Source organism: Amphibalanus amphitrite, unplaced genomic scaffold, assembly GCF_019059575.1.
Source record: "Amphibalanus amphitrite isolate SeventyFive unplaced genomic scaffold, NRLGWU_Aamphi_draft 001698F_arrow, whole genome shotgun sequence".
Lineage (NCBI taxonomy): Eukaryota > Metazoa > Arthropoda > Thecostraca > Balanomorpha > Balanidae > Amphibalanus > Amphibalanus amphitrite.
The window spans coordinates 42,501-69,986 of NW_024883191.1; the positions used below are offsets into that span (position 1 = coordinate 42,501).

Genomic DNA, 27,486 nt, shown 5'->3' on the forward strand with positions numbered 1-27,486 from the left:
GTGGCACGTGCCATGTGAAAAGTTAAGGGTGCTCAAATTATTTTCCTTAAGTATAGAGCTTTCGAAAGACCTATAGTAAAGGTCTTTCAAAAGGATATAGATTATTAGATATCTTACCAGCGCTGGGGAAAGGGGGTCGGGGGGTTGGACGTATCCTGCGTTTTTCGCAGATATTGAGTATACAGGGTGTTCACTAAAAATTGAGACAATGTTTAACAGGCTGTATCTTCGGTAAAAATGTACCGATTTAAACAAACGAGGCATTGTTGTAATGCACATTGCATCTGCTGCAAACCGTAGAGCGTCAACAGATTTGCCTGATTCCCGTAGGTCCTTTTTTGGACATTTTCTTGTAAGTGTTTTCACAAGGTCTGGCACCAGTGGACCGTGAATTTGGCCAATGCATGGCGGTAATGAGCAGCCAGTTGATATTTTGTATCAAATTTAAAGACACCAATATACGTAATAGCCTTCGGCAAATCACATTAGATACTCATTTGTTAATTTCAGTCGTGGCAAATGGCTTATCGGGCCTTGTTTCAATCATGCAATTTTTACATCGGCCGGAGCCCCAAAGGCCCCCCTTGATTAGTGTGCTGGCGCGAGGTCGGACCAGAAGATCACCTTCTGGTTCCATATGTTGTTCTGCATGAACCTCTAGTGCTAAATAATACACTTGACTCAGAAAGTATCATATTGTAAAGGACAGGCCTGGAGGAATAAAGTCGAACTGATGATATGCTCTGAAATAACACACGTACCACGGCATCCAGCGTTAGCTTGGATGCTAAATGGACGTTAGCTCTTGTATCATTGATAACATCACTACAGAACACTCCAATGTCTAGTTAATTGTCGCCCTTTGACAAAAACATGATTTTTCTTCCTAAATAGGTCGGTCTTTTTCTGCAATTTGTGGCTCTATCTTGACCATGGTTTATTTACTTCTCTTGCCTTATGTTGTTCCCAGTCGCTTCGAGAAATCATTTACGCCGGTTGTAACTCATCATAGCCTCAGGTGTGATATATGTTCTTCGCTTAGGCACATTTAATACCTTACTGATCGGCAGCATTGCATCGTGAGGTGCCAAAAAGCCCCTCCACGTGCATTTTCGGGGCCCCGACCTTTCCTTTGGTCAGCATCTTCACATTTGCACCACTTTAGATTTTCTGACTCCCACACCCACTAGAACTTTCGTCCCACCATACGGTATGTAACTAATTTCGACATTTTAAGCTTTCATTAGGTATTTGTACGTGCCAGACTCTCCCATTGACGTACTATTTTGGGAAAACGTGCCAATTGGCTTTCGGTGGTCCTTATTTAAAACGACCTCCAACGCGACTGTTTTCATTACACCCATGAAATTTTATGCTCAGTATGATACAAAAATGTCCCTTTTATCTCCATGCTAAGTTGCATCGTAATAGCTTGCTTCACTTTTGATGTGCAGTCATTCAAAGTTTGTGTCAATTTTTAGTGAACACCCTATAAAAAAAAAAAACGGCAGCGCAGAGCAAAACCGTTTTCGGCACACCTCTTAATGCAAGTTTCCCGCACATACTGTGAAAGATTCAAGCCCATGCCTCTCAAGGTCAGGTCACCAGGTAGCTCACGTAAAGTGACCTCGCCTCAGAAAAAAATTAAAATGCTCGTCATAGCCACATTGACTGAACGATCGCCTTGAAACTTTGAGCGATTGATAAGAGCGATGTGCATTAAATGTTAATTTCGTAATTTTGATATCGCTGAGCTAAGTTTAGGACAATCTGCGACCTCTCTATTTTTGATCAGTTGGAGAAAATTGAAATACGTATTACAAGACAAACGGTATTCTAAACACTCAAATATCATGACACCAGTAAACTTGACACACTGAATAAGACAATAGCACATGGGAACCTTACTTATGTCCCCGAGGCCATCGCAGGTCATGAAAGGTCCCCGGCGGATTTTGCCTTTGATTAGAGCGATGAAAACATCTTCGATGTGCTTAGGTCGACGATGCGCATTGACTGATGCGCAACATGACCTCTTCCGGACAGGTCATGACCTTGAACTTGTTCGTTCCTTGTTTGAGTCAAAAGTGTTTAAAGGTCTATCGAACGCGCTTTTCTACGGCACTGCATCAATATTGGTTCATTTAAGTTATGCGCCGGTGTTTCAGAAAATGTTTAAATATGCACCACTTTACCTTTGTTGACATCTGGTGACCTAACCGTTAACCTGACCTATAAACTGATCGAATTATTTTCGTCTTGATTTTGAACGTTGTTTCAAATGTCGCTTACCGTGTGTTGCTACGTGGCCCATAGACTGAGTTAACCCTCGCCCGTATTGTTGTTTAGCCAGCCACGAACGTATAGGGGAGGGGGGGGGTTCGTTGGATACCCCTTGCCGTTTGGCCTCTGATGGACTTAGAGCTTCGCGGACAAAACGAGCGTGTTGTTGGTGACGAGAGGAAACAAAAAATGTCTATTTTCAAGGTCCTAGATCATAAGTTGACCTTCCAGGTCAGGTCAATGACCCCAAAAATCGGAACAATGGAAACTGTTAGAAGTTAGAACGTCGTAAAGTGTGGCTGCTAGGTTTTTTTCGGGGTGCTAATCACAAATATCATGTTAGGTTTGATCAAACATGATGTCTTCACGCATTTAGACCAGGTCGGGTCAGATCAGGTCAGGTCAACCAGTAGGTTCTTGCCGGGTATCTATAGTAGGTGTCAACTGCCACTCACAGCTCCGCAACATGTTACAAAGGCACCAAAACTGCTTCTTAAATGTTCAAATGGATGCTAAATTCTAAATGAGCTCCAAAAACTGTCCTAGACACGTGTAAAACTCGAAAAGTGAATCAAGGTCACCGAAGTTCAATGACCTAACCTGAGTTTCACGTTACCTTGACACCAACCTTGACACCAACCTGTAACAATCCTGAAAATGGCTAATTCATTCCTAGTCCCTGTGCTTTAGAACGGCCTGGTCGGGTCGCGCCAGACTGTCTGGATCGGCTTCTGGCCGAGACATAGCTTCGGGCTATTGACCCGAGTGACCCCCGCCCGCGTCCACCTCCCAGCCCCACCGTGCCGGCCGACTGACCCGCCGACCGGTTTAGCCTCTGCGCTGGTCACCGACTCATGCCTGTTTACGCACCCAACTCGCACTACCATTCCGTAGTAATCGGCTGTCAGCTGAGCTCATTGAAGGCATGGCAGGGACGGTTCTAGGAGGGGGGCAAAAAAACTTAGTCTCAGGACGGAAAATACAGACTTCTGTGTATTGTAGCGACACGGAGAGGTGGGTCTAGTCAACAAGGGGTTCAAACAAAGTCGTGTGGTATTGCGCGTCCCTCCGTCAGGACTTCCGCGCACTCGGTAGCAGAGCCTTTGAGATATTGGCCGGTTTCGCTGAAGCAACTATAACCTACCACGCAGTGAGCAGAGGGCTGTACATATTTACGGAAAGGAAAGTGTTCATACAAAGTAGCCCACTCGCGACGATAACTGCATTTTTGACGATAACCCTTTTGACATGTCTCTGGATTGCGGTAAAAATTATATTATAATATTCAACCATCATTGGTAAATTATGGCTTAACCTAAAAACTCGCGCCTTCTCTGACACATACCTTATGCCTCGGCAATGCCTACCTGGTGCATCGACACTTCCTAACGTCTCCCTTCCTCATTGATGCTTTTCTGACCTATTATTGATTCCGACGCTTCTGACACCTCGCTCGAAACGTGCTCGATACCCTGGCACATTTATAACACATTTCTGACACACCGCCCTCTGCCCCCAGTCTCAGAAGATTCCAGCAGTGAGACCGTCCGGGTGATGGGCGCCCTGCCTTCTGAGACGGTGCTGAGACAACGCCGCGGCCGGGGAGCCGCCGCCCAGGACAACGCCGAGGACCGGGGCGTGGACCGAGACCAGACCAGAGACCAGACCAGAGACCAGGAGGAGGACCAGAGGGAGGACCAGAAGGAGGGACCAGAGGCCGGGGCCCTGCCGCACCGATCGGCAGTCCAGCCGGTGCCGCCCGACAGCGACCGGGACCGCTGGGCGGACGACACCGATCTGTCGACGCTCACTGATCAGGTGAGAGAGGGAGGGAGGCGAGAGGCGACAGTGACGTGTTATTGGTCACTGATCAGGGTAGAGATAGGAGAAGGGCAGGAACTGGTCGCTGTGCTTGGACAGCTCAAGTCGGTGCTAAAGATAGGAGAAGAAACATAAATGTCTCCCTGACAGCTCAGTTCATGTGCAGGTAGGGGGCTCTGCATCTCCTATAAGTATGAAAGACAGTGAGGGAGGGGTGGTCTGATTTGTGTTGGGTTTCCGGTCCGTGTCTATCACTTGGCTAACGCCTTAATGGTGAAAATGTAAAGCTTCGAATCAAAGTCTCTGAACATAAGTGATTGAAATCACCTCGTTACTAATTCAGCGATGAAACTACGATAATAACTTTGTTCAACGCCTTACATTGCCCTGTAGTAGTCGGGCGTCGTCATCTGATAGTTCCAATTTCGGCCGACAGATAGTGCTGTACAATACGAACGCTGCGATACAGTACAGCACTGATAGTTCCTATTTTGACCGACAGATGGTGCTGTACAATACGAACGCTGCGGTACAGTTCAGCACTGATAGTTCCTATTTCGGCCGACAGATGGTGCTGGACGAGGCGGACGCTGGCCGGCTGCGCCAGTACGTGCACCAGCGGAACAACACGGTGAACCACCTGCTGACGGTGGTGCTGGTGCTGTGCGTCACCTGCGTGCTCGGACTCGGAGTCGGACACTTTCTCGGTCAGTGGGGCGCTGCCAGGAAGTCGGCCACGATTGGGGAGTGGCAGGTCGTGGTCGGATAGGGGTCGAGTTATCGTATATCGGTTGCCCTCAAAGCACATCTCACCCGTCCGTTGTTTCCATCTTCAGGATACTGAAATCCTTCTCCTCCACGCCGTATCTCCCACTCCGGGCTGGACAGGCACTTCCATCTCATGCGGGCTGCTTGCTCCCTTGAAGCGGCACCGCTGCTCCCGAGGGAGCGCACTCCGTAGCCGGATGCAGAGAGGGGGGCTGCTTGGGGGGCTGGTCGGCCTGTCCATTCGGACGGGCTCAGCCCCGGCGACTCTCTAGGGTGTCTGCCCAGACCAGTGTCTCCCCCGAATTCCTATCATCCCTCCGGCTCTGAAATGGTGTTGTCGGACCGAAAGGGCCTAACCCAACAAGATGAAAAAGTCCATCTGAATCAGTTCATCATTGCTGCTGCTTAATTATGCGTGCCAGTTGCAGTGGCTGCTGGTTACCTTCTTGCTGACTGTTTGTCGACACATTTACATTACTTGCCACTCCTTCCCTTCCCTCATACCACTCCCTCTACCCTTCCCTCATGTGACCCGAGACCTCCCCACGGCGGCAGGCTGGCTCCATCACCACGAGATGACGGAGGAGATCGTCCACACGCTGGATGAGAAGCTGGACGTGCTGCGGGACGACCTGATGACCTGCATGACTACAGAGGACGACCAGGATCTGGACAACAAGGTAGTGACTGGTGATCTGTCTAATAATGGTCTTATGTGGTATGCGATAGGTCTACGCTCAGAGTGGTTAATAGCACATTGTGGTGACTGCGGTTAGTAAGGAATTAAAAAAAAAAAAATCGGGTTAAGTTCATTGTTTATGCTTAATACTGATTTCTGTAATTCTTCTATCAGCTGAATATAAATATTTGAGGTTACTCAATGTGACACGCTTAAAATTCGCTTGGACGAAATGGATTATTGTGAGATTGCGTGGCTATGTAGTGAAGTGAAATCGCCTTTTGACTACTCCCTGCTGTTATTTGTTCCGCAGTGGATCAAGGAGCTACTGACTGAGAACGAGGCGCTGCTACAACAACTGCACGGCGAGGAGGAACAGAGCGGGGCAGAGGGCGGCTCGCACTGCTCTGAAGGTAGGGTTGTGTCCCACCCACCACTAGTACCAGTATAACGCCTTTTGGGGCGACTAACGGAGCGAGCGAGAGGGTGGGCCTTGCACGTGCGAAATTTCGAGGGGGTACCTCCAACTGAATTGTGCACGGCATCCTACTAACCGGTCTCTAGCGATGTGCCAAAATTGAGCACAATCGGCCCAGCCGTTCTTGAGATCTGGAAGCGGCACCCTGCACGTGCGCACGTGCAAAATGGGTCCCAACTGACTTGTGCACGGCACCTTACTAACTGCTCCCTAACCGTGTGCCAAATTTGAGCGCAATCGGTCGAGCCGTTCTCGAGATCTGGAAACGACCCATGCACGTGCGCACGTGCAGCAGCACCCCAACCCTGGCACATGGATATGCAGTGCCTAGTGGGTGCCTACCTACATGCCAACTTTCAGCGCAATCGGCCAAGTAGTTACCGAGATATTGCAACAATTACAGAACTGACACCTCTTCGTTTTGCACGTGGCACGTGCATAAGGGGTCACCCACATGCATCAGGAATAGTCCAATACTTGGTAGAAGGAATGAAGCTACCCTACAAAAATTACCGCGTGTAAATCGGTCAAGTGGTTGCTGAGATATAAGCCTCGCAAAAGCGTCCGCACGGCCGGCCGGCCGGCCGGCCGGCCGCTCATACTCAGAAATTTCCGTTAATCTAAGGAAAGACTACGCTCGCTTCGCTCGTTCCGTAACCAGTATAACGCCTTTTGGGGCGACTAACGGAGCGAGCGAGAGGGTGGGCCTTGCACGTGCGAAATTGCGAGGGGGTACCTCCAACTGACTTGTGCACGGCACCCTACTAACCGGTCTCTAGCGATGTGCCAAATTTGGGCACAATCGGCACAGCCGTTCTCGAGATCTGGAAGCGGCACCCTGCACGTGCGCACGTGCAAAATGGGTCCCAACTGACTTGTGCACGGCACCCTACTAACCGGTCCCTAACTCTGTACCAAATTTGAGCGCAATCGGTCGAGCCGTTCTCGAGATCTGGAAACGACCCCTGCACGTGCGCACGTGCAGCAGCACCCCAACTCTGGCACATGGATATGCAGTGCCTAGTGGGTGCCTACCTACATGCCAACTTTCAGCGCAATCGGCCAAGTAGTTACCGAGATATTGCAACAATTACAAAACTGACACCTCTTCGTTTTGCACGTGGCACGTGCATAAGGGGTCACCCACATGCATCGGGAATAGTCCAATACTTGGTAGAAGGAATGAAGCTACCCTACAAAATTTACCGCATGTAAATCGGTCAAGTGGTTGCTGAGATATGAGCCTCGCAAAAGCGTCCGCACGGCCGAATCCGAATCTGTAGTCAGAAATTTCCGTTAATCTAAGGAAAGACTCCGCTCGCTTCGCTCGCTCCGTAACCAACCACCAGTGTACCCACCAGTCCCACCAGTCCCACCAGTCCCGCCAAACAGAACGGCGCAAAGGGCGTTCCATTAACCAGTCTCACTAAGCAGGGGCACCACAGTAGAGTTGCTGTGCAGAAGGTAGCTCGCACTGCAGCCAGAGGGTGGGACTATCCCGATGTGGCTGCGACCTAGTATGACTGACTGACTGTGTGATTTTGACCGATGACCGGTGTGACCGGCCAGTGTGAACTGAGTGACCACTAATGTGACCTGTAGTTAATGTGACCCTTGCGCGTCAGGCCTATGAGCGTGACCTGTTGACATATTTTCCAGCCGGCTACGCCCGCCTCCGGGACCAGGTGAACCAGCTGAGAATGGAGAACGACGAGCTGAAGGCCAACATCGCCAAAATGCGCTACGGAACAACCTCACAGGTGAGGCTTAAGTGGCGCGGGGCTCTAATATGCATTGTAATTTGACGTCATATAGTGTCTGAGTAACGTTTCAATTATTATACGTGTGATATATCATGTTTCGGCCATCCTGCGTGCCGGCTCAAACCGCCGTTGTTTCCTCTGTGACGGCAGGACGGCTATGTGCTGCGGCGGCACCGGGATAAGATCAACCAGCTGGTCATTGTCTCTGCTATTCTATGGCTTTAACACCACTGTGGTTTTTCCTGTGATGGTAGGACGGCTATGTGCTGCGGCGGCACCGGGACAAGATCAACCAGCTGGTCATTGTCTCTGCTATTCTATGGCTTTAACACCACTGTGGTTTTTTCCTGTGACGGCAGGACGGCTATGTGCTGCGGCGGCACCGGGACAAGATCAACCAGTTGGTCATTGTCTCTGCTATTCTATGACTCTGTTTCCTCCCGTGACGGCAGGACGGCTATGTGCTGCGGCGGCACCGGGACAAGATCAACCAGCTGGTCACCGAGAATGGCGAGCTGGCCAGGGAGCTGCGACGGACACGCTACCTGCAGCCGCCGGCCGGTATCACAGATCAGGTAAAGTACACCACAGGCCGGCCGGGACCACAGACCCGGAACGCTACCGCTAGTTGGTTACGGTGCTAAGTACAGACAAGGCCTGTCTCTTCACTCTCTGACCTCGTAACTTAGTTCCTTCATACAACATATGCCTGTAGCCGCGGACTGCTGTCAGCAAGCATGTTCTTGAATTAACGGAAATATTGATAGCATTGCCTGACACAACTTTGTCGTGTGTACGAACGCAATGCTTATGTTTGTGTTTTCCTATGAATAATGCCTGAAACAGCCTTTTCCGCAGTCAGGAAATCGCATGCGAGAGCCTATTCAAATACATGGAAGCACGCTCGCATCAATCGCACGCACCTCCCGCAAGCGATTGATGCGTGACGAATTACAATGTATTTGAATAGGCTCTCGCATGCGATTTCCTGAACGCGGAAAGAGTCTGTTTCAGCCTTAAGACGGTCATGGTCACATCAGTTTTCCCCCATCCGTGACCCCATGCACTTCCCTGCAGTGGTCTGTAAGTAACTGCTCTGACTTTGTGCCACTGTGTTGTTTCCAGGAGGACGATCCGGCACCTTCTGCAGGACAGCTGCCCACCGTCACCGAGTCAGAGCGTGGTACTGACTCCGACTCCGACTCTGCCGGCGACTCGCCCGAGTTCCTGGCGCCGGCCGCCTACCAGGCCGACTCCAGTGACTCCGCTGACTCAGCCTACTCCAACGACGACTCGGAGGCGTCCTTCACCACCTTCTCCGACTCCGACTCTGACTCTGCCGACTCTGACTATGGCTCCGCCGGCTCGACCTCTGACTCTACGGACGACGACTCGTCTGCGGACGAGGGTCTGCTGGCCGCTCTACTCAGCTGGCGCCCAGCCCCGGGTAGCGTACCTCTCCAGGAGGCCCGCCACCGACTCTGGAGTTTATGGCAGGAAGCGAGCGACTTCAGTCGTGCAGAGCCCGCCAGCAAGTACGTCCAGATGGCCGGTAAGACCCTGGCCAAGGTGGAGAAGACCCTGCTGAAGGCGATGCACAAGGTGCAGCAGTTTGGAGAGGACATGATGCAGGATGACGACGTGGGTGGCGGACGGATGGAAAAGGTGGCCGGAAAACTGGGCAGGAAGGTGGGTAAGGTGGTGGCCAAGCTGGACGCGCGCTGGCAGGAGATCCGCCGCAACTGGGAGGGCAAGGTGGCCGCCCGTGAGGCGCAGACTGAGCAGGAGACGAAGCGGGAGCCGGCCGGTGAACCGGAGCGACCGGCCGGCCTGCCGCCCAACGCGTCCGACCCGTCGGTAGCGGCCTACTACGCGCGCCGCTCGCGCCACCGGCAGCACGCGCGCGGAGAGGACGCCGCCGGCAACTGGCAGATGGAGCGCGGTAAGTCGCGCGCCGAGATACGCGGCGCCTTCCACGGCGCTAGCTGGCTGCTGGAGCGGGCCCAGGCGCGCCAGCAGCTCCGCCAGCGGCGCGGCGAGGAGGCGCCGGTGCCGCCGGTCGACCAGAGATGGCGCCAGGAGCGCGCCGGCCGCCGCGGCGAGGAGGCGCCGCGCACGGACGGAGGATGGCGTCACGAGCAGCAGCAGCAGCAGCGCCACGAGTGGAACGCCGCAGAGGACGACGATGACCGCGACGATGATGATGATGACGACGATGACGATTACGAAGACCACGCGGCGCGACTGGCCCGGCACATGGCGGCCAGCGCCCGGTTTCACGATAGAATACAGAAAACGGTGCACCGCCACGCGGCCAAGATCGACCGCAAGGTGCGGGAGAATCACTGGAAGCACTTTGGAGGCCGTAATCGGCACGAGTTTCGCGAGCGCGGACAGAAATACTAGCGCTGCGTTCAGGTAAATACGAGGACTGTGTGAGAGCGTGCGCTAACTTAGGGTCGTCGTGCGACTGATACGTTTTTTTTTTTCAAAATGTGTACCTAACTATACTGGTCTCTTGAAGAAGGTGGATGTGGTATTGATGGAAATGGATGTGATTGATACGGTGCTAGGCTAGCTTAAGTTTAGTGTTAATGCCACTTAAACGATAGTCTGACGCGATCTGATACAGGCTGCCATGTTTTAGGTTGTCTCTTGGCCACCTTTGTTTTACGTAAGATGGTTTAAGCTTGAGTTGGCACCTGTCAGGTTATTGTACGGCAGATAAGATAAAAGATTATTCAGGTAGTTACATTTCGTGAATCCGACAGGCGACAAGTCTCCTTGGTGATTCTGAACACAAAATTCGTTCCACTTAAAAATTGCGACTTTCAATTGTTTCATCGATAAGCTTAGGTACTGGCGTGGCTTGGGTTTAGCATTAGCGAATATCGTGTGGTGTACCATGTTTTGTATGCTGGTAAAGTTTGCTGAAAGTCGTAGATATCCAGACGTTCGGTGGTGACTGCGTTGGTAATGCTGGTAAGCAGTAGTCAGTTTGCTAGGTTACTCTAGATAAGTTCTACATGTAAGTCGTTTTAAGAGCTTCTACCCGCTATTTCGGGCAACTGGACAGATGCATGTCATTTGACCGATTTTTTTTTAGGACTTTTATAATTGTTCTTACTACCGGTTGCTTTCCGACTCCAATAGTTGCGTTATGGTTTAGGGCGCATAATAATTGCGCTGATTCGCTTGCATGCTTCCAACCCACAGCGCTTGGGCTCAGATACGCGAGCGTTTCTGACAATGGACGTAAGCACTTCACGGAGACTGGCTACACGGTCGTACCATTTCATCTGTGTGTAGTCGCTATTTCCCCGAGATAATATGCCATGCATGTTTGACGACATTTGTAGATGATACCGCCTAGTCGCCCAGCACTGGTTGTCTTTCCGTGGCCCTCTCCCCGTCTACTAAGCAATGTGGACGTTTGAACCAGGAACTGCTTTTGTGGGAGGGTATTGACTGTCTTTCTGTAACCGAACTGTAGCGGAACAAAGAACATGAGTTCAGTGTGGGCTGTGCCGAGAGTCGACCCAACTGAACGGAACAATAAACACCGAAACTGCCGCTCTGTCTTCTAGAAGTGACTGGTTCTCGCAGCACTGATACTCGTGCTGACGCTCTGGTATCGCTCAAGATGTGATGACTAGCATTTGCTGTTATTTAATGACTTCGTTTCAGACTAGTCAAATGGAGACAATGTAGACTGGACAATCGGAGCAGGGTGCCGCGGAGTGGCCGGTCTCGTATAGCTTGCTTCTTGCGAGATGTTAGGTTCCTTCCACACCCGATTACTGTTCAAAAGGCACCAGACGTCAGAGGCTTCTCTGTGGTACTGGGATGAAGAAACCGCCAACATACGCCATCGAGCTCAGTACTTTATAACTACGTTTCAAAACTTTCCCCACATGCCCCAGTCCAAACACTATCGATGGGCATTCATGAGATATATTTTGTCCTGGGCCCGTCAGGCGTCACGAATCTCTGTACATCCCCTGGGTCTCTTATCCGCCCCACAGCTGCCTACTTACAGCCACGGTACCGTCAGCACAGGACACTGCCAACGATAGGCATTAGGCACCCCTCTCAGCACACGACATTGCCAACGATAGGCACCTCTCTGGGACACACGACACTGCCAACAATAGGCACCCCTCGGAAACCGCCCGACCATAGGCACCTCTGGGCACAGGAACGCACCGACGGGCGTACAGCCAAGTACTTTCGATAAAATGTGTTCTCTAAACATCAAACTACTCTCGATAAAAATGTTTCGTCACCAAGCTACCACATATCTACAAATTTAGCGGCCATTTCTCCCCCGTAGTCGCCAGTAAAACACAGCTGCGTCCGGTTCGGTCTGCCCGGGACACATCACAGCTGACCGCAGGCGGCCCCGCACAGCTGCTTACGTTCCATGTTTGCAGCCCTCTGGACCCCACGCGGCCCCAGCTATACACGATATGATCACCAGAGACCCACCATAAAGAGCATACAAAACTAGAGCGGCCAGCGTGGCCCCGTCAACGACTCGGCAGTTGACACAGCGAAAGGACGGGCCGCGGATTCTGACCCCCTGCGGAGCATTAGAACTTCATACAGTTGCCTCGGGTCTACAGGTTTTAAAAATACCATGATCTGCCAATGCATGAATCTCATCGAAACCTCGCGACTTCCCATCTTCGTCAAATCATCCGTCTGAATATGAAAGGCCACAAATGTCACGGACATCGACGCAAGCTGACGTTCTCGGCGGCAGGGCCCATGCGAGTCCCCGAGGGCCCACGGAGGTCCAGCAGCCCCGGCGCCGCAGCTCGCTACAAACTAGTCGGCCGGACGTCCAACATCACAACCCACCGCTGCCGCCGCCGGCGGGCGGTATATGATGATATGCACTGTGTAAAATAGACGCTATTCTCTCTAACGGACGGACGGATGTAGCGACGGCGGCGCTCGCCAGTCTCGATCACAAGCTGCCGCCCTGGTCGGACGGCCGGCCGGTTAGTGGTGTGTTGTGTGGGGTTAGTGGTGAGAAGCTCACTCTCTCTTCCTCTGCGTCCTCGCTCGGCGCCGCCTGGTCTCTGGGGCAGCTGGACAGTTAGCCGGTCTCGGCAGCAAACATCTTCATCTTCTCCTTGAAGGAGAGTTTCTCCGGCACGGGAGAGTGCTCCGGCTGGCGGTCCTGCATCAGCGCCAGACGCCGAGTGCGCGGGTCCCTGCGGCGCGGGGAGAAGTGGCGTGTCGGTGGATATGGGTGGAGTGAGCGGTGGTCGACATAGTTACACTAAAATCAACAGTTATATACAGAAACAACAATCAGGGAACCAGTCCTCAGATCACGATATGTCAAAATTAGTGATAAGCAAATAGCAGCAATAGCAGACTGTAAAGAGAGCGGGACTTACAATCCGGTACAATAGTAAAACATTCGATTTTCTTACCCTGGCCTCGTGTAGGTGTTCTTCTGGGTCGAGATCAATCTGTCATCGCTGACTTTGTTTTCCCCTGAATAGTACTAGCATCAGCAAAACACACAACCCGTCTACCCTTTCCATGCATTCCCCTCGCCCCTCAATCTCTTGTGTCCCTCGGCACACCGCACCAGCCCGTCCCTCCCAGCTGGTACTCTTCAGTCACCCGGTCCCACCTCACGGCCCGCCGCCTCCTGTTCCCGTCCCGTCTCACCTGTACACCTCCTGAGCGCCGATGACGCCCGGCGTGGCGCTGGCGTCCACACTGGAGGAGGTGGGTCCCTCGGGCGGCGAGATGCTGGTAGCGGCCATCATCTGTCGCGCCTCGTCAATGAACCGGTCCGGATCGTGGTGTCGGCCGCCGCCGGCCGGCTGCAGCGGCGGCGGCGGCGTGCCGGCCGGCTCGTTCAGCTGCACGCGCCGCGTGCTCACCACAGACGCCACGGCTACCTCCGGTTTGGGCGGCACGGCCGGCGGCCGCAGCTCACCGGCCGTGGTCACCGCGCCGAACGAGACGGTGCGGCCGGGCGGCGGCGGCGCGGCCGGCTGGGTGCGCGCGCGCGCCACCGCCGCCGTGGCGGCCGCCACGCGCTGCCTGTCCTCGTCCATCTGGCGGCGCTGGCGGTCCTCCTCCATCTGGCGGCGCCGCTGCGCCTCGCGCAGGATGCCCTGCTCGGCCTGCTGGGCGGCCTCGAGCTCCGCCTGGCGCCGGCGCACCTCGTCCGTTCGACTGCCGGCCCCCGGCGCCGGCGGCCGCTCCAGCTGCTCAGAGCTCGGGAGAGCCGGCGGCTGCTCGGACGGCGGTGGCGGCGGCACGTCCGAGTCGGCCCGCGAGTTGTTCATCTCCTGGGAGAGGGTCAGTTCATGTAAGTCCAGCTTACTGCCAGGTGTTTCTAGTCTGGACAATAGACGTAAAAACATTTAACAACCCCCTGGCCCCAGTGTGGCTAAATTCATTTTACGTTAGGGGGAGGATGTAGAAAAAAAGGCCGGAGAGGATGTCGTTATTTTCATAAAATTTGACTTCGACCCTATTTAAGCACTGTTTTTATACATGTCACGAGAAAATGATGTAGAAACTGAACTATGAGGGCATTCTGATATTCGGGATGTTAAATGAGGTTTTTAAGTCGGGTCATATATTTTATCATTTTGGTTATTCGAATGGTTGTCTTGGCGTGTTGTCAGAGTTTGCGAGGTTTGTGTTTCTCTTGCTCCTAGACGTTTGGGTTCGAGGTTGTTGTTATAAGTCGTGACTGCCGTGTGGATGTTTTTATTTATATTTTTAGGATGTCATTATGCTTTTCATTATGGGTGGATTTCCCCGCAACATTACGATTTTGGACACACTGCCTGGCCCATCTAACCGTCACCCTGACTCATTTTGCCATTCTTTTCAAACTGCAGTCATGGCGTCATACTCTACTATTCGATGCCAAACCTACCGGGTTATCATGCTAACCTTTCAATAAAAATTCACCAATACGATCACGCATCATCGCTGCCAAACATACCTGGTTATCATCATCATCATCTTCATCCTCGTCATCGTCATCGCCGCCGAGGTCACAGCGCTCCTGGAAGCGCTTCTCGAGCACCAGCGCCTGCAGCTGCTCCTGCTCGCGGCGGGAGCGGTTCGGCAGTCCCTCCAGGTACTCAATCAGCTGGTCGCGGTACTTGCGGGCCACCTCCTTCTTGCGATTCTCCTCCTGCTGTGGAACGGGACGGGCGGGCGGTTAGAAACAGGCGGCTAACACCGCGAAGAATGTGGCTGGGCGCGAGATTGATAATAGCGCGCCAGCACATCATCAGATTCAGGATCAGACAACTTGGTAAGATAGCCTGAAATAGTTACTCCGCAACGGATAAGTCCCATCATTCAGAGGTGTTATTCTGCAGCAAACTTTGTGCAAAAGCGGGATCTTGAAAAAGGGCCTGCCATTGACAGTCAAAGCATGCATGATTCCTGATGGTCAGCCCCTCCCAGAGACCGGCTGGTTTTCCCCAGCCTTCGGTTCCCCGCACCCACCTTTTCTCGCTCCTCGCGCGTCCACGGGTTGCCGGCGTCGTATCCGGCCTGCTGCGCCGGCGGCGGCGGTCGCTGCGGCGGCTGGCCGTACAGCGGGTGCGTCTGCGCCGGCGGCGGCGGCGGCGGCAGCGGCTCGCCGTACAGCTCCTGGGGCGGCGGCGGCCGCGCCGGCGGCGGCTCCTCGAACCGCACCGCGGGCGCGGCCGAGGCCGGCGGCGGCGGCGGCGGCAGATCGGAGAAGCTCTCGGTGCGACTGCGGCGGCGCTGCGCCATCGGCTCCGGGCCCGACGGGCGCCGCTCGCCGTAGGGTGACGACAGCGGCGCGCCGCCGGCGGCGCTGTGTGGCGGCAGTGGGGGCCGGTCCGGCGGTGCCGCGGGTGACGCAGGGGCCGCACTGTGGGGCGGCAGGGGCCGCTCCCCGTACCCGGGCATCCCACTGGCGCTGGAGTGGGGCGGCAGCGGCCGGTCGCCGTAGGGCAGAGCGCCGCCGCTGGAGTGCGGAGGCAGCGGTCTGTCGCCGTACTGTGATAACACGCTGTTGTTGGCACTGCTGTGAGGCGGCGGCGGGCGGTCCCCGTAGGACAAGACACCGCTGTTGGCACTGGAGTGGGGCGGCGGCAGAGGCCGGTCGCCGTGCTGTGAAATTCCGTTTGACGCGCCGTGAGGGGGTAGAGGTCGCTCGTGGCGGTCCCCATACGGCGCCATACCTCCATCGGGCGGCCCGTGCGCCGAGACGGGTCGCTCATACCCATACCCTGTCATACCCTCCGCGGAGCCGTGGGGCGGCCGCTCGCCGTACATCAGCCCGTTGCCCGGCGCGCCGCCGTGTGCCGGGGGCCTGTCCGCGGGCCCGGGGCCGCCGCGGCCGCCCGGCTCGGCCCCCAGACCCGGCGAGAGCTGCTCGCTGTACGGCCGGTCCGGTCCGGCTGGCCGCGGCGGCTCGAACGCGCCCGGGCCCGTGTTGCTGTACGTGGCGCTGGAGTGCCGGTGCCGCAGGTGCTCGTGCTCGGAGACGGAGCGGGGCATCTCTGAGCGCGGCCCGCCCGGCATCTGAGGACAAGGCGGGAGCTGGTGTGAGCCGATGCGTAAGATCAGCCAAACATGATCGACAGCTGAATTATGAAACCAGCTTTAAACCAGATGGGTAACCAAAATTATAATTAGAAAGATGCGAGTACGTCATCAGGTAGCGTGATGTCACAATCAATGAACACAATAAAATGAAACAGAAATACTTTAAAATGGCCAACCAATGGCATACATGTGTTCAATTTCATGCCTTCCTTGTTTTCAATTTCAAATGGCTAACATTTGTCTTCATTATTATACCCGCGGTAGAATATGCAACAATAACCAATTCCGATTAAGCACACCATGACTTTATCTTGCAGTCACGGCGTCCGTTCTATCCCTCACCTGTCCCAGCATCTGCGCCGGCATCTGTCCGGGCTGTCCCTGCTGGTAGTGGGCGTGCACGGAGATGGGCCGGGGCGGCGGCGCGGGCCCCGGGGCCGGGCCGGGCCCGCCGCCGGCCGGGCCGCCCGGTTTGTGCAGGTTTTGGACGGAGCGCGAGCGGGCGTGCGCGGCGGTCGGCGCGCCGGGGCCCGGCAGTGCCGCCAGGCTGGCGTTGGACGCCGACAGGTTGAAGCCCGGGTTGTAGGTCTCCTGGTGGCCGCGACTGACGCCGGCCATCGGACCGCCGCGGTCGCCGCCGTCCGCTGCGGGCGAGAGGAGGTGGTTAGCTCAATAGCGACAATAAACACAGCAAAAATGCAGCATATTTAAGTTGCTGCACATTTATGATCAATGAAGCTTCAACGCAACGCACATATGTAATCAGCCAGCCGTACCTGGCCAAATAAAACGTTTTCCCGATTAGCAATGTTACCAACAGCCTCATACTTCGCCTGGTGCGAGCCCCTCCATAGAATCCCTTCAATGGACAAGATCGACATAACCACCCGTTCTCCAGCCAGTACTCACAGCTCAGCGCCGGCACCGACTTTGCGCTCTGGATGCGCCCGGTGGGCGGCATCCCGCCACGTTCACTGGCACGTCGGCTCCCTGCGGCACACGAGACAGGCGTCACTCGGGGGGGGGGGGGGGATGGGAAGGGCCGCCGACCATAGAGTACCTTTGTAAATCGTGGAGGATATACGGTATTAAAAGGGTCTATGGGCAGCTAAGGAACCCAGGTAGTCTCTCTCACCTCATCACGCGTCTGTGAGCATTGTGGTTGATAGCTGTGAGAGTAGTCACACCCCTGGACATGTCTCTCACCTCTGAACACGCCTATCTCACCTCTGGACACGGGGGGTGACGGCTGTGAGAGTAGTTCACACCCCTGGACATGTCTCTCACCTCTGGACACACCTATCTCACCTCTGGACATGGTGGGTGACGGCTGAGAGAGTAGCGCCGTCAGCCGGTGGTAGACGGCAGCCTGTTTAGCCACGCGCAGCAGCACCACCGGGCCCGTCTTCATCATGTACTCGGCCGCCCTGCCGGCGAGAAGTGGGGTTCATACAGTCAGAGGGGCAGGCTGAAAGGATGGGGGAGGGGAGGCCGGGTGGAGGGAACGAAACGCGCAGACTGGTGGAGGTGGATCCGATTTATAGTCGCAGAGTCCGACAAGACTTAGCAGTGCTGCCGCAATACCAGAACATGAACAGCTGGCTGCGGTTAACACTGGACAATCAGTTCGCAATACTTTAAATATTATACTTTATGTATTTCATTTATTCTACTGAAGGGAGTTCCATGGCTAGATGTACAAGACTTAGCAGTGCTGCCGCAATACCAGAACATGAACAGCTGCGGTTAACACTGCACAATCAGTTCGCAATACTTTAAATATTATACTTTATGTATTTCATTTATTCTACTGAAGGGAGTTCCATGGTTAGATGTAATCATTGGGGCATCACGATTTTAGGGCAACCAGTACAAAAATACACATTACACACTTTTACAAAGCCCACATCCTCACATGTTCGTCGAACCCTGACCACATCCGGCATTTCTTACTGCTCGCCTTTTCCTTCGCACCACGTCGTGTGTCACTCACTGTTCCTGCGTGAATATGCCGATCAAGCTGTGTCTGTCCACTATAAATACATCAATCACTGTTCCATCAGGCTGTGTCGCCTATATTCGTCCACCTCCCCTCCCCTCCCTTCCCTTCCCCAACTCACTGTTCCTGGGTGATGCCGATCAGGCTGTGTCCGTCCACCTACCCTCCCCCCTCCCTTCCCTCCCCAACTCACTGTTCCTGGGTGATGCCGATCAGGCTGTGTCCGTCCACTATAAATACATCACTCACTGTTCCTGGGTGATGCCGATCAGGCTGTGTCCGTCCACCTCTAGTAGCTGGTCCCCGGCCGCCAGTCGCCCATCCAGGTCCGCCGCGCCGCCGCGCACCACAGACTTGACGTAGATGCCCGCCTGCTCCTGGCCCAGGCCCTGGAGGACGGGACGGGGAGTGAACGGAAGACGTTAGTGATGAACCAGTGACGATATAGGTTTCTGGGAAATTAGAGACAAATCGCATCACAATAAAAGAATACCTGTTCACACATGCATAATCAAATGAGCATGACAATGTGAGAAAAGAAGTTCGACTAACTGCCTCTTGACATGAAAAAACGTTGACACTACAGAGGCCTTACCTTGGCGGCCACGATGCTCAGGCCCATGCCGGTGTTGGACTTTTGCAGTTTGATGAGCTGCACCTCGGGTTCGGCGGGCGGCGGACCGCCCCCGCCCCCGCCCGGCGGGCCGCGCGCCCCCATAGACCGGTTGGACATGGCTGACGGGCTGCGCATTTGCTGTGGGGAAGGCGATGGGGGACAGGCCGCGTTAGAGATGCAACACATCACGGATATGTATAACATGTGGGAAATGGTTGGACAACGTTTTGAGAATCTAGGTACTGTTGAGGAAAGCTTCAGTCATCCTTTTTAGTCGTGGTTGCGTGGTGTTATATAACTATACCATTTTTCCTTCAGTTCGTTCAAACTGAGAGAAAAAGTGTAGTCTTTATTGCGTTAATAGTGACATATCGTGTTTTAAACATGGTAAAACTACATATGACACATTGCAGCTAAAAAGCAGTGATGACTGAGTACAATTTTTAGTCAACTGGCACACCAGCAGCCCGCCCGCATCACTGACCGGCGGCCGGTGCTCCTGGCCCGTCATGTAGATGGTCCAGTAACCCCAGCTGGTGGGCTGTTCGCTCATCCGAGCCAGGCCCGCGTGCTGCAGCGGCGCTATAAACTCGGTCAGACCTGCGGTGAGTGGGTCAAAGGTCAGATCAGAGGTCAGAGCGGGCTGCAGCGGCGCTATGAACTTGGTCAGACCTGTGGTGAGCGGGTCAGGGGTCAGGCCAGAGGTCACACATACTGCAGCGGCGCTATGAACTCGGTCAGACCTGTGGAGGTCGGGTCAAAGGTCACGTCACAGGTCACGACTGTGCTGCACGGGTAGATAGATCCGCACCAATATCGTGCGGCGTGGTTGAGGTGTGTGGTGCCTGATTGTTGACGCCGATTTTGTTAATTAACAGCTGCAGTCAAGTTGAGTTACAACAACAGTCAAGTTAAAGATATGTTGTTGAGTGCTCTCGCAAGGTATAGCGTCGCAATTACAGGAAATGGTGTGCTCCAACGCAGCAACTTAGGCTGCACACGAAAAACAACTCCGTGGTGGAATGTACGATAACATATATAAATCAATATTCGGATGACACTCATGCTGCTTTACACGAAATAGCATACCCCACGGTCTGCAGTACAACAACAACCCAAAGTCGATATGGCTCCAAAGTCCAGCAACGTAATTTACAATCAGTGATAGTTGCTGACTGTTCACCAGCAGCGGGTCAACAGAGCGGCTCTGTTAACCAAATGTGTACCAAGATAAATCTCGCAAGTCCTCCGTCGTCAAGGGTGGCATGTCAATCGATATAAACTGCACAAAACCATACAATCTCCGTCACTGACCGTTGGGTATGCCGCGCACGATGTCCGACGAGTACCCGTCCTCGGGTAGGAGGAACGGCAGCTGCAGGTCCCTGCTCTCCTCCAGACGCACCGGCCGGCCGTCCTGGCGGGCCAGCTCGTCCGACGTGCTCTCGGCAATCTGCGACCGGGACGGGACGAAAGTTAAACACTTGGCAATATATTGTGACAGGGGGGGGGGGGTGACTGGTTGCGCACAGGGACCTTACGGCACCGCACGACGATGAGTTGGGGTTTTGGGCGCCCAAATTAATAATAGTGGTCTGCGCCGCCATACGGCCACTGTTCACCACACCACTCCACTCACACATATCATCTATATCAGTGACCATAACAAATTAACTATATAACGTAAACAAACAAAACAAAACAAAACAAACATAACATAAAATATCTGCATCGCGCCCGCTCGCCCGCTCTCCCCCCTCCCCTTACACTCACCCTGACAATATTGTCGATGAGCTGAGGGGGTATTTTGGCCGGCTCGTCGGCCGCCGGCTGGTACCGCTCCAGCATCGCCCTCAGCTGCAGGGAGTTCAGCTTGTAGCACGTGCTCGTGATACCCGTCAGGTCGTCCACGTTGTTCTTGGGAGCCTGTGGGCAAGATGAGGGGTGGCTACGAGCGTGAGGTCGGACCTGCATTTCAGATTTTACTAGGTTTTACCTGAGCAGTGTCACTAGATCAGCATAAAGTTTTTCGCTCGCAGGCAAACGCATACCAGACCGGAGACCCTGGCTCTGCCTCACCCCTCCGCCCCTGTAATGCACATGAGCAGCCCGGCTCGTCCCTCCGCTCATCTATCTTACCATAAATGAGTGGTGTGCACTACACAGCCCAAGAGGTGTCCCAAATACTGTCAGTGGGTAAGTCCGTCTGTATCACCTCTCTGTCCCCCGCCTCCCACCTATTGTATTTGTATCTCACCATCAGGTAGGTGAGCGGTGTTTCTCTCCCCGTTCCCCTCTATCTTACCGTGAGAAGGTGAGCGGCCTGCACCACCCGGCCCAGGTGGCGGTCGGCGGCCGGGCTCCTATCTTACCCCTTCGTCCCCTTTCTAACCTCCCCTCTATGTATCTCACCGTCAGTAGATGAGCGGCCTGCACCACCCGGCCCAGGTGACAGTCGGCCGCCAGCTCCAGGCCCTGGCGGTCCGCCCACAGCTCGGTACGGCTCAGTCGACGCTTCAGGCGCTCGCCCCACATCCTACCGGAAAATCAACACACGGAGTTGGCGTAAGTGGGCGGAGCAGCACCCAGGGTGCTCATTTATACCCCGACCGAACAGCTAGAGTTCACAAGTTCGGCGAGTTTCGATCAAGTCCAGGTCAAACAAACGTCTATTTCGGAGAATCTTCAGTTTTAAAAGGATGTGCAGAGCCGAACGTCCCACGCAGCGGGATGCGGTTCGGAATTCAGGCTGAAAAGATGCATAACGCCTTAAGCGAGCTAGCAGGATGTGGCATCTATTATAGCTGAGCAGAGAAATGGAGTATTACGTAACTACTGCACCTCCACGGCCTAAATTCAGCGCAGCTGGGATCCTGGTCAGAAACTGAGCACAGCTGGTGCGTCGAGCAGGTTCCCACATACATCCAACAGCTCGTGAGAGAAGGCACACAGACACTTGAACTACTCTCAGAGCATTTTGCACAAGAACTGACGACAGCCCACGCCAAAAATGACTAATTGTTCTAGAAGAACAACACCTCCGCTAAATATCTGTACAAGAACAACACAGTCTTCCCGCACCGACAGATCATACTTGCAATAATGAATAATAACTGCATATGTTATAGCAATAGCTGCCAACGACAAGATGAATTTGCTTATAATTAGACATTTCATACCCACCGGCTACCACGCATCAAAGCGTCATCGTTTTCACCATCACCACGCAAACCATCCCACCCCGACCGCTAACTAACCTGCTGCAGTAGTTGACCGGTCCGGGCATGACGAGCATGTTGAACACGCCCATGTTGATGTAGTGGAAGAGCTGTGAGAACAGCTGGATGGTGAGGGCGGCGTTCACCCGACAGCGGCGCAGCAGCGCCATCGTGTTACCCAGAGTACTCAAAACCTGGCGGACGGAGAATAGTGATTAGACGTTTTCCACGGTGTTTTCGCCGCAGCCTCTTCACCGCCCTCCCTGAACATTTTCATTCGGTACTCTCATCCCCCATCCCCCATCCTCCCAAACGTCCGCACCTCGGCAGTGGTGCCCTCAATTGGTACACTCGGGGGCAGATTGATGTTCCACCACTCCCTTCCCATCGGGCTCCCATGGCTCAGCACTGGCTGCTGCCAGTGGCAGCACTGGCAGCACTGGTACTGGCAGGCAGTGCTGAGCAGTGCTGAGGGCAGGCAACACTGACAGCAGCCAGTGCTGAGCCACGGGATCGCCCGATGGGTAGGGAGTGGTGGAACATCAATCTTCCCCCGAGTGTACTAGCAGCACCCCTGCCCCCGATTCCCTCCCAAGCGTGCCCACCTCGGCAGTGGTGCCGTACCGTATGGTGCCACCCCTACTCCCTCCCAAACATCCTCACCTCGGCAGTGGTACCCTCGTCCTCGTCCAAGTCGCCCCGGTCCCCATCCTCTCCGAAGCGCGCCTACTTCGGCTGGGTACCCTCATCTGGTACCTCCCAGTACCTCTATCCCTTCTCTACCGTGCTCACCTCGGCAGTGGTACCCTCCTCCTCATCCGAGTCGTCCCGGTCCTCGAGGAAGTGTCCGATGGAGCCGCCCAGTTCCGACTGAACGTTATCCACCAGGTTCCTGTCAGAGCGAGTTACAAGGTGACGGTCATATGGGCACATACCCGGGGCGGTAAGATGGAGCCGCCCAGCTCCGATTGAACGTTATCCACCAGGTTCCTGTCAGAGCGAGTTACAAGGTGACGGTCAACTGGGCACATACCCGGGGCGGTTAAATGGAGCCGCCCAGCTCCGACTGTAAGTTATCCACCAGGTTCCTGTCAGAGCGAGACGGAGAGACGGTCATATGGGCACATACCCGGGGCGGTAAAATGGAGCCGCCCAGCTCCGACTGTAAGTTATCCACCAGGTTCCTGTCAGAGCGAAACGGAGAGACGGTCACAGCAGCGCATAGCTGAGGCGCTCCAGCTATAATTACATTCATTCGGCAGAAGGAAGCACGATATAGGCCGCGGCAGGGGGTCGAAAGGATGATGAAGAGTTAACCCGCGCCCTGGTGGGGTCTGTTTATAACGCGACCTGGTGGGGGGGGGGGGCTATTTTTTGCCCCTCCCTCGTATCTCCGAAACTACTGGACGGATCCGCAAAATTCAAACGGCGTTCGATAGCCCTGTCAAATTTGTCGAGGGAAACCAAATTTTATTGACCTCGGGGTCACCGATGACGTCACAGGTCAGGTCAAAGATAAAATGTTTCACCGTTCACGGGGCTTCTAGGGAAAGCGCTATAACACCGAGTAAAATGCAGGGTTGTGCTTGACTCATGAGTCGAGTCAGAAATTTGACTCAACTCTGACTCAAATGAGTCAGATTTGAGTCGAGTCGGATAAAATGTTGAGCTGTTGAGTTGAGTCAGAGTTGAGTCGGACAAAAATATTAAGGTGTTGAGTTGAGTCAGAGTTGAGTCAGTAAAATAACTTTTGACATTGAGTTGAGTCAAAAACATTTAGGAACCTGAGTCAGCTGACTCAACTTTCTAGAAGCAATATATAGTATAAGTTTTTCATTCTCCCCCGCTTAACAACTTAGGCCTGGCCCTGCTTCCGGATTTTTTCACCCCCCCCCCCCCGCTCAACAACTTTTTTATCTGAGTCAATTTTGAGTCAACACACTTGACTCAACAAAAAAATTGAGTCAAGTTTGAGTCAACTCATATTTTCATTGAGCCGCTTGAGTCATGAGTCGAGTCAAGGGAAAAAATTAGCTCCTTGTTTGAGTCAGAGTTGAGTCAGGGCATTCTGAAGTTGAATGATGAGTCGAGTCGGCAAATTTTTTTGAGTCGAGCACAACCCTGGTAAAACGCATTTTGTCGAAAATCAGCGATAAGACGTCAGTTGTCTAGTACATATGTTGCTATTAGAGGTCACTGGTCATAACAGGTCAGGTCACAGGTCAGGTCACCAAAGGTCACCAAGGGTCACCACATGAACCCAACTTTACTAAGGTTGTGCGATGCATGTTTTATGGCCAGTTTTTCATTTCCAACCCAATGGTGTTGGTTATAAGACCATCAGGTGCGGTTTAGGTCACTTTCTGGTGGAGGTCAGGTCAAGGTCAGGTCAAAAAAGGTCAAATTTCAAAGTTGATATTTTTGCATAAAATGGGTATCGATTCGATGCAGCTCGTCACGGGGAGTCTAATGGTGGTCTTTGTTTTGCACTACGGGGGTCTAGAATTGCTAAAAATTGAGTTTGAAAATTTGACGTCATCAATTTTGAACAGTTTTTTCGCTATAACTTCGCCAAAAAAAGAGGTATCAATCTAAAATTTGGTATGTGGATGGAAGGCGGTAAGGACTATCACATATATTCCGGTTTTTGCGAAATTCAAAAAACTTTTTGGATTTTCGACTATTATATCCCAAATATCTATTTTTTGATTTTTGGGGGTCAAAATAAAAAAAAATCATAAATCCGAGATAGCAGTTTTGTAGCCCTGTCAATTCTACAGCTTTTATGTCCTAAACGTTTTTCTGTATTTGCAAAGCTATAGGCCTGACAGCTCTTCCCGCGAAACCCTTTTTTGGGTCGGAAACGGCAGAACATGACGTCACTCTGACGTCATTTCCGGCCAACCTATCATAGCCTTTGGAAAAATTTTTGGTCACAATGTGTAAAATTGATGTCCGGGAGGGTACTGAAAGTTTGGTGACGATCGGCGCAGCGGTTCTGGAGATATATCGAAAAGTCTGGAGGGGGGCAAAAAATAGCCCCCCCCCCCCACCAGGTCGCGGGTTAAGCAACATTCGGAAGCCCGCAAAGATTTTGGAACCGGATCAACGTAATAAAAACTCGATCTGAGCGAAGCGCACTTTAGAAGAATCTGGAAGAATGCCAACTTCGACACAGGGTCCTTCTGAGTGAGAAGCAAGATAAAAAACATAGTATAAGAGCTGAACGTCTGTAATAACCTAGAGAAGAATGCTATTACATAAGTTATTACACGACTGAATGTAACAATACTGTAGGCTGCAACAGTGTTCGAAAGTAGTCGTGCTGTTTCACCTGAACTTTCTTTACAGGGACAAGTAACCAGTAAACAATGGGCTTGAAGAGTTTTATAATCATGCGTTCATCCGGGAACTGAATACCATTACGGTTCACATGATAAGTAGGCAGTGGACACGTCTGGTGGGGGAAGGATATACCTGATGCAGCCAGCAGACGATAAAAAGTAAAATCACCGAAGAACGCCTACGTCCCCTATCGGTTAAAAAAGGTTCCCACATTACCCAGAACATCTTAGCTATCGATTTCTAATCGAATTCTAAGCTATCTAAGCCAGTCGTATATACAGTCCCACTCATTCCCCTCTAACTCACAAATAGGACAACTGGACACTCATCACTCCCCTACAACTCACCAGAAGGCCAGCTGCTGGACACTCTCGCTGCTCCCCTCTTAACTCCCTGCTGCATGTCCCTATGAAGTTACAGTTACCGTACAAGCGTATGACCCCAGGGGAATCTATCACGACGTCCCTCTAACTTGCCACTCTCTCTAACTCGTCTCTCTCCGTCTAACTCACCAGAATGCCGACTGGACGCTTTCGCCATTAACTCACCATAAGGCCGACTGAACACTCTCACCACTCCTTCTCTAACTCGCCACTCTCGCCACCCTAACTCACCAGAATGCCGACTGGACGCTCTCGGCCAGGATGTCCTGGGCGTCGCGGCTGTAGGCGCTCACGTGCCGGTCCTGTTTGAGGAAGTGCAGGTACTCGGACGCATTGGCCATCCAGAACGCCAGGGAATTGGCGTCACCGCGACGCATCTGTGAAAGGAGAGGGTAAGGGAGAGGGGGTCAGGCGATGTGGGAATATAGAGTGCGAGACACGACGGAACGAGTAGAGGGACTGCTTATTTATATTGTAAGTGAATGTGCGTGCAATCGTTGATCAACGTGGTAAACGTGTAACATGAGAGGAATCTCCCTCTCTAACCAGTGAAAGTTGAAACATTTACTTCGTGTACCCAATATTGCCCCACCGAGCTTACAGAAAATACATCACACATTTAAAAATCCCCATAAGTATCTGCCGCTCTCTCCGTTCAAACCGTCTCCAATGTGACCACATAGCCGCTCTTCCCAGCCCTAACCCAGCTTCGTCCAAACTGTTACTGCTCAGCACCATCTCTACGCCTGCCTATAATTATAGACCCGTGTCCGTTCAGAGGTTTGCGGTGAGTCGCCGCGGCCGGTCGGTTCAGCGGCCCGACTGGGCGCGATCCACGACCGGCCGCAGCCCGGCCCACAGTACGGCCGGTTCTGGACCCCTGCACGGTCATCATTACGAACACGGGTAGGAGGCGAACAGAGGCCCACAGTACGGCCGGTTCTGGACCCCTGCACGATCATCATTACGAACACGGGGATCGTGGAGTGGCGAGACAAGTGTGCTCAAGGTATCATCCACTGGACACTCAGCAATCGGCAGAACGCCACCACTAACGAATGAGTCAATACAACTGCCACTTTTAGCCAAGTAGCATGGGCACTGGGCAGTAACAGAGTACCATCTCCCAATTAAGCACAGTCTCAGCTCGATGTCACACTGCAATTATACGCCCGCGTAACGTGTTTGTCACGGCATCACTTGCCTGCACAACATCTCGGATCATGGAGGCCACCTTGGCCAGGACGTTGGTGAGCCTTAGAGCTCTCTCGTTGGGCGACAGGTCACTGCGATAGTGGGTGCTGGCCCGAAACCTGGCGACAAACGGCAACCAACAGATGTCAGTCAGAATCTTATCCTAATGGTTAAAGGCTGATAATAAGTCGGCACGTTTACTGAAAATAGCGTTATACAGATACATAAAAGGAGGTGAGGTAGTAGGCAAGTTGTGATATCACAATATCAATTCACATCACCAAGTTCTTTCAGCGGTGGTGAGGGAAGAATAAATTGTACAGTCAGGTCTGTCAGGACTCTAGAGCCTGCCTAAAACT

General features: G+C 53.2%; 2 protein-coding genes across 3 annotated transcripts in view; one reads left to right on the top strand and one right to left on the bottom strand.

The window, feature by feature from the left end:
- Positions 1–11,365, top strand: part of LOC122374706 — a 26,872-nt gene extending 15,507 nt beyond the window's left edge. Inside the window, exons 6-12 of the mRNA XM_043353624.1 lie at positions 3,803–4,101; positions 4,673–4,811; positions 5,428–5,552; positions 5,865–5,964; positions 7,689–7,789; positions 8,245–8,367; positions 8,918–11,365. Coding sequence (XP_043209559.1) covers positions 3,803–4,101; positions 4,673–4,811; positions 5,428–5,552; positions 5,865–5,964; positions 7,689–7,789; positions 8,245–8,367; positions 8,918–10,198 — 2,168 coding nt within the window. The 3' untranslated portion in view covers positions 10,199–11,365. The remainder of the gene's footprint in view (positions 1–3,802; positions 4,102–4,672; positions 4,812–5,427; positions 5,553–5,864; positions 5,965–7,688; positions 7,790–8,244; positions 8,368–8,917) is intronic.
- A 363-nt stretch (positions 11,366–11,728) lies between these two features.
- The window catches only part of LOC122374707 (afadin-like), a 44,378-nt gene continuing 28,620 nt past the window's right edge, over positions 11,729–27,486 (bottom strand). The window contains exons 13-30 of one of the 2 annotated variants that reach the window (XR_006255269.1): positions 27,138–27,246; positions 26,165–26,310; positions 22,998–23,097; positions 22,245–22,399; positions 21,400–21,523; positions 20,761–20,913; positions 20,302–20,440; positions 19,472–19,587; positions 18,967–19,125; positions 18,621–18,760; positions 17,681–17,799; positions 17,282–17,362; positions 16,715–17,016; positions 15,299–16,348; positions 14,784–14,981; positions 13,852–14,115; positions 13,484–13,801; positions 11,729–13,014 (exon numbers count right to left, since the gene is read on the bottom strand). Coding sequence is in view for 1 of the 2 variants with exons in the window: in XM_043353625.1 (XP_043209560.1) it covers positions 12,897–13,014; positions 13,484–14,115; positions 14,784–14,981; positions 15,299–16,348; positions 16,715–17,016; positions 17,282–17,362; positions 17,681–17,799; positions 18,621–18,760; positions 18,967–19,125; positions 19,472–19,587; positions 20,302–20,440; positions 20,761–20,913; positions 21,400–21,523; positions 22,245–22,399; positions 22,998–23,097; positions 26,165–26,310; positions 27,138–27,246 (3,841 nt within the window). In the remaining variant the exon portion in view is untranslated. Of the gene's footprint in view, positions 13,015–13,483; positions 14,116–14,783; positions 14,982–15,298; positions 16,349–16,714; positions 17,017–17,281; positions 17,363–17,680; positions 17,800–18,620; positions 18,761–18,966; positions 19,126–19,471; positions 19,588–20,301; positions 20,441–20,760; positions 20,914–21,399; positions 21,524–22,244; positions 22,400–22,997; positions 23,098–26,164; positions 26,311–27,137; positions 27,247–27,486 lie in introns of both variants that reach the window. The other variant, XM_043353625.1, reaches the window with a different exon arrangement.